Source organism: Protopterus annectens, chromosome 12.part0, assembly GCF_019279795.1.
Source record: "Protopterus annectens isolate FY-2018-M chromosome 12.part0, PAN1.0, whole genome shotgun sequence".
NCBI lineage: Eukaryota > Metazoa > Chordata > Ceratodontiformes > Protopteridae > Protopterus > Protopterus annectens.
The window spans coordinates 936,611,104-936,618,191 of record NC_056746.1 but is presented as its reverse complement, the minus strand read 5'-3'; the positions used below and the strand labels follow the sequence as shown (position 1 = coordinate 936,618,191).

Below are 7,088 nucleotides of genomic sequence, written 5' to 3'. Positions count from 1 at the left end.
ATTGTGTTCCAGATTTACTTTGGAATACAGAGTTTTGTGGATTGTAGGTTCCTGAATATTAAGTTTTGGTAATTACTTCAGATGTTAACTGTATGATAAACTCTTGAAATTCTTTTCATTACTTTAAAAGAAAGTTATTGGGATCCTTTTTTTCAAGTTGGTCCAAGTGTTTTGTCTAGTCTTTATCATGCTTCTAAGGTTTAGCAGTAATCCACAGCATGTAGGTTGTTTTTGAGCAGATGTTTGGATGTGGTTATAAGTTTGTTTTGTATTGAATTGTTACTATTGTAAAATGTAGTTAAGGTAAAAGTAGAATCTTCAGTTACAGTGTTATGATGGGACCATATCATCTCATCGAATATAATTTCATAGAACACACAAACAGCGAGTGGTGTTCACCAAAATTTATTTCATCAACAATGGTGTTTGCTGTTTTCCTCCATTGTTGTGTGACCTCAGAGTGGTCCTATATGTGTGATGGTGTCTCCCCACATCTTGGGGTGGGGGGGCAGGGAGGCTGGTTCCCTTGCTAAAACAAACTTGAGTTCTTCAGCAAAGCCAGTTTTTGACTCCACATGAATCCAGTTGTGACCAGTCTCCAGTTTGCAGCTCATTTTCCAATGGAAGTACAAAAATTAAGGAAATAAGGAACATGTAAAGTGTCTAGGAGTTTGTTTATGGATTAAAAAGGCATGATAGGATTATGATCACTAAAATTATTTTGTAGATTTTTCCAGTTTTGTAAATTTCTTAGGGGATGTTTGAGATTAACTAAGTTCAAGGGACTGTGTGTGTTTGACTGAGAGATAAGGTCATGTATTGTACATTTGTTCACAAGTTGAGAGAGGGTGAGGATAAGTAGGGAATTTAGAGAGACTGTGATTAGATCCAGTTCTATTTCAGATGTTTCCACAAATTGGTGTTTATTGTTTGTTAAGGATTTGATTTAGAATATTCTGTAAAATAGAGATTTTTATTTATTTATTTTTTTTAATTTTCTTCAGTGGCAAAGGTTTTCCTCACTTCGGAAATCTACTCCAACATGCACAAAAGTTTACTCACTGGTTCAGTCTTTCTTTATTTCAAAAGAGCCTTTCAACTCGTTGACTATGCTAAACAAACTAGCTGGACAGCACAAAATGGCATCTGACTTTAATGGCCATTTTCCTGACAAAGCAACTATAAATCAAGACCATGGTCCTGGAGAACCTAAGGATTTTAAAAATGAAAAACAATTTGGGAATATAAAAAGTGTTGGAGGCAGTACTATCTTCTTGAGTAAATATATGCATTGAGGGTAGGCAGCAGAGTTAACTGCAGTTAAAACCCCACCAACTTATCAGTTAATAGGTCTGTTATGTTTTTCTACAACTGTTCTCCCTCCATATGTTCACTTCTCCCCTAAACTGCACGAAAACCTAGCACTACCTCCTTTTACCCCTGTTGTTTCTTCTTGCATCGCCCAGTATTTATGTCTCCATTGTCCTTGCATCTGTTCTCATCCTTGTCACACAAGTATTAACCTCTTCCGTTCTGCATTAGATATACTTTCTGTCCCCTGGCTCTGTTTTGCTTGCTTCCTGTACTTTCCCACCTTCAGTCCTGAGTTGTTCCTTTTTTCATACTGTTTTCTTATTCTTGCTTCTTCCTTCTGTGTTTTGGCTCTGCTTTCCTGCTTAATCTTCCTTTTTTCCCTTCTCCGTCCACCCACTATATCTAATAAAGTTGCATTATTTCCTCACAAATGTCTGAGACAGACTCCTGCTCCTCAGTCATCTTAAGCTTACGTACTTTGACTTGTGATATTTTTAATTCAGCAAGTTTTACACTTATCTCCACCCCATGTGTCCTTTATAATACCAAGACCAGTTGACCTCTCTCATCCATCATTTTTCCACTCCAGTTTTGTTCTTTTAATGACTTTTCTGAAAGTTTTATTTTGTTTAAATATAGTCCATGTTGATTTACTAAGGTACTGCTTTTTTTCTTCTCACTAGTTGCTTCTGGCTGCCATCCCTGCAACAAATTGTTGCTTTTCCCTTATTTGACATGTATCCTTGGTATTTTCCCCATGTGCTCCTCCTCCTCACTTCATCTTTTTCCCGATTTCTCTTATGAGCATGTTAAACTCCCATGCTACTTGGTTTGCAGTAGTATGCATGAATTGAATATTCCTTGCCTTTTATTTTAAGAGGGGATGCTGCTTTGGGAATTTGAAAAATTGGTGTAATGAAGTTGCAGAATTGCTGACCTGCTCACAGGAAGATATTTTAAATTGTGTTGGTATAGGGTGATTATAGCTATCTTTCTGCTGAAGGGTTATGTCTGGAAAGTCACAGCTGTTGGGCCTACTCATCCATCGGACAGTAGTCTGCATTAAGACCTCGTGAACATATACCATTATACTGAGTACCTTGCATATGTGTGCAGTTTGGGATCTATGTTGCAATTAGCTCAACTGTTTGAAAAGCACACATCAGTAACCAAACTTAAAATTGTTGGGTATTCATTAGAAAAAAGTGCCCTGGAACCTTACTTTTTTGTAAGTTGAACTTTGATTTTTATAATGGCTATAAGGAGGAGAGCAGTAAACATCTCTTGAGAAACTATGCGCATTTTGAAGTAAAACAGAAGCATCTCATGTGAGTCTTGCGGGTATGTTGATTTTAGCGAAAATTTAAGATTGAAAATTGGATTAGAAAATGTCCATGATCATTTATATTATCTTAAGACTTTTTGTTAGTGATTTTCTTTAAACCTTTGGAGTCATTTGCTGTATTTTAACACATTTTTATGATCTGTCCACAGAGAATCAGCACAGCGAGTGCAGATGGACGGCACTACTGCTACCCTCACTTCACTTGTGCAGTCGATACAGAAAACATCCGCAGGGTGTTCAATGACTGTCGGGACATTATTCAACGAATGCACCTTCGTCAGTATGAGTTGTTGTGATCGAGAGCACTTTTTTCTGTTTTGGACTCCTTATTCTTCATTTAAAAAAACATACTTGCCCATATAGGGTGGAAGAGAACTGGTGCAAGCTATCTGAACTGCACCCCTCCACTTTTCTCCCTACTGGACAATAGCAGCACTTCCAGCTTGCATCTGTCTCCTCTGGACAGCACGAGATGGCATCTGACTTTAATGGCCATTTTCGTGACATATCCCAAAACAACTACATTATTAACAGAACAGTTCATAAAGTCAAGACCATGAACCTGAAGGACCTAGGGATTTTAAAAATGAAAAACACAATTGGGGAAGCAGCATAACATGGTAGTTTCTGTTGTGGGCACATTTACATAAACCATGATACTGACTATATATCTATTCAGTGCAAACAATGAAAGGAGGTGCAAGTCACAGGCCACGGTTCAGTGTGAGATCTCTGCGGTGGATTTCACAGACGTAATAAGGCCTGGAGAAGAGGAGTCAGTCCTGCAGCAGATTTGGACAGAACAAAACCCTAACACCATTCAGGGCGGTGTTTTTAACCCAGAGATGGCAAATGGTGGACTTTGGGTACAAGAAATAGAACTATGTATGGCCTAAGACTGTAGAAAGAGTTAACCACACACTGTTTTCATTTTGTCCACTGACTATCCCTTCTGCTGTTTAAATAAAATATATATATATATATATATATATATATATATATATATGTATGTATGTATAGAGATATATATATATATTATTAACTGGACACCAGTCCTTACAGTTTTCCCTCCCCTTCATATTTTTTTTTATTTTACTGCTGGATTATTATTCTTGTACAGACTGTAAAATGTATTATTTTGTACAACTTTATTGAAAAAAAATAACTTGTAGAAGATCTTTGTGCCTTGATTATGGCTGTACCTGTAAAATGAGCTAAGATGTAAGTATGTTTGATTGCGCTGTACAGCTTTGTCAACCCTATCTGCAGCATTAGCTCAGGGTAGGGAAAAATTTATCTGTAGTTTAGTTTTTTTCTGGTTTATAAAAGAAGGAAAATACTGTTTAGTAAAAAAAAAAAAAAAAGAAAAAAGAAATTGAAAAGTACAAATTGTGCAAATTTAACCACTTTAAAAGTGAGGTCTTCAACAAGTGACCAGATGTCGCAGCATCATGCTTTTTAATTTTTAGCTTTAATTCATTTAAATCTCTATCCAAATGCAAAACATGGCTTGTTTCTACATAAACCAAATTTTGCTACAAATTCTAAATGTTAGTCCTTGGTCATTCATAGTCTTTCTTTTAAAAAGAAACAAGTATTGGCATCATACAGGTGTGGTGACCACCCTATAGATTTTTACTTCCTGGCCCTACTAGCTGTCACCATACTATGTTGTATTAAAAATGGTGTACACCCCCTTTGTATTTGGCCTCAATTGCAGTGCCATTTTTATTTCTCTTTTAATAAAGAGATTCCTTAAACACTCTTGTTTATATTAACTATATAAGAAGCTTAAGGTGAATATGTTTGGATTTTTGTTCTTAAACTTGAATAATTTATGCAAATTATATGCTGAGAACAAGATGTGGTACAGTACAAGAAAAAGAGCAAAAATCACTGTAGCAATAAGAAAGCATGTAATTTTAGTAACTACTACACTGCTTTATATTTTATACCTAGGTGTTTAATGTCTCTGTATGTTACCTTTTTCATGTGTCAAAACCTACGTGTACAATTTGTACAAAGTCAAAAATTACAGTTGTAATAACAGACCTAGCAAAGTGTTAGCTTATATTACTCACCCCCATGAAAAATGTCAATCTGGTTTATCCTACAGGAAACGGAAAAGTTTTCCTCCATACCCAGACAAACTTTTTTCACAAAGCATCCTTTTGCTAGTGTTGAGTGTATACCATTTTAAACAGAGGTACCAAAATTATGATTTGGATAACATGTCTGAAAGATTAACTATAGGTACCAGATATTTGTTCATAAGAAAATGTTGCATTTTGATTATCAGAGTAATCTTTGTTTTAAGCAGATACAACATTTGATCCCTTCCAGTATCTTGTCTGGCGTGCACTATTGGAAGGTGCTTATACTAATTTAATTTTCGTTGCACCAGTCAACATTTATAAATAAAATAATTGTCAGACAATGCACTAAAACAGGCCTGACTGCATGTTAAATGTGTATACCTCATAACTTGACTGCTGTTGCCCAATAATAGTTCAATTATATCTTGACAAATATTCAAGTATTTTAAAATCAAATAGCAGGCAGATCATGGAATTTGAGACTACATGTAAATTGCATGTAATTCTTAAATATATCTGGTATCTGTAGTTTTAATCTTGCAAGTTGTATTTATCAATAAAATAGTCAGAAAACTAATTAAAGTACCCTCTTAGAACAAGCCTTAATTTTGGTTCAAACTAAATTTTATAAGTCCGTGCCAAACGTATTTTTATTATCTTTATAGGCCTTGAAGGGTTTGAAGCACCAAATATATGAAACCAATAAAAATAAAGGAAGTTTAAGGTATATCAATTTCTGGTCTTCTAAGAAGGGCAAGAATTAAATGTAGCCTAGATTTGTAGGAATTCAAAGATTCTTTGAATTGTGTTGCACAGGTTTGCTTACATCATTTTTTTTTCATCTGTCGGTCTTCCTTAACCACAAAAGCTGGGTCATGTCATGTTTAAAAAAAAGAAATACTTTTTCATTAGAAAAACCTGTTTTCTTCAGAAAATGTCAGTTGGAAAAAAGAAAGAATGCTTTATTAATAAGTGGTGTGTAGGGATTTTAGTGCAGAACGTTACTGCCGTTCTTGGTTTCATTCCACAGTTTCTGTATGCTTTATTTGTAAAGATTGTGTAGATTGGCTAGCAGTCCTCAACCCATGCTTCAAAGGAAAATCATTACCATGGCCACTGACTTCATTCAATTTGTGGTGGATCCATGTTGTGTGTTATGTTAAAATACACTTGTTTGCATGTTTTGTGTCATATGAGTAGGTTGATATGGTGGTAAGACCTTGAATATAAAATTCTCTCACATTGGATGCCAAATTTGCTTTGAAGCAGTCAGTGAGTAGCCTGCAGTAGCCACGTTTAATTGGTTCCATTGTCCAACATATTTTTAATTTAGTCACAAAGGTGTCACTTTAAGTGCTTCTGGACAAAGCACAAGAGGTCTTTATGAAGGAGTCATACAGTAGTTTCACAATGGTTGACATCTACTTTAGTGAAATGATGTCCAATCTATTTTTCAGAGTTTGCACTTTGTGAAATTAACAGCTTTCAATTGCTGTTCCTCTTTCTTCCCACTTCACTAGCTGAATGCATTTAGAAATGCAGTTACCTTGCATCATCTTCAGTTGTATTTCTCTTAAATGTTTGACTTTCTTGTCTTTCACAGTTGGTATTTTTAGTTATTTTGGTCTTATTTCCATTCACTGTGCTTTTTTCCTAATTTTAGAAAATGTTTTGTAGAACTGGATGATGAACAGTAACTCCTTAAAACTCCCATTTTTTATTGTCTTGAGCCTTCATATGACACTTGTAAATCCTGTTAACTTTTCATGAACTAAAAAAAAACTTTTGAGGTTAGAAAAGGACCAAGATAAAACTTAACAGTTTAAGAGGTAAGGGGAAAAATAAATCTTGGAAGGGAGTATGGAAATCTAACAAGTTTCTGAAAAATTTAAGGGGAACATAAAAAAGGTGCTTAAAAGCAAGAGGAGAATGAAGAAAAGATCAATTCATCTATTGGGTGAGAGAGCACCTCGCAGACTGCTACTACATAGATAAAGCATCCAGTTTGAAAATGAGAAGCTTTACCTGTGTCATTTTCACAGCAGAAAAAAAGGTTTCCATCAGAAATGAAAATTCTCATGGAATGAATTGCCTTTGTCAGTCAAATTCAGGGAAGTCTCTGAGCAAGAATGCAAGTCCAGAGTAAGGTGAAATCCTAGGACAAAATGCCCTTAGTTACATATTAATAGAACTCCAATTTAAAATGATTGTAAAGCACTTTTTATCTTTTGACAGTGCATGCCTAGATCTTGATGTTCAGCACTGATTTGAAGAGCTGTTCAGGAGCCCAGTATGTGCCCTGTAATGTAATTCTGGCCCATGTTCTATAGACA

The 7,088-nt window shown here is 35.3% G+C and overlaps 1 protein-coding gene across 2 annotated transcripts in view; it reads left to right on the top strand.

The window, feature by feature from the left end:
* The window catches only part of GNAS (GNAS complex locus), a 2,418,861-nt gene extending 2,413,379 nt beyond the window's left edge, over window positions 1-5,482 (top strand). For both annotated transcript variants that reach the window (XM_044089970.1, XM_044089971.1), the window contains exon 12: window positions 2,809-5,482. In XM_044089970.1, coding sequence (XP_043945905.1) covers window positions 2,809-2,955 — 147 coding nt within the window. In that variant the 3' untranslated portion in view covers window positions 2,956-5,482. The remainder of the gene's footprint in view (window positions 1-2,808) is intronic.
* Window positions 5,483-7,088: the final 1,606 nt, after the last annotated feature.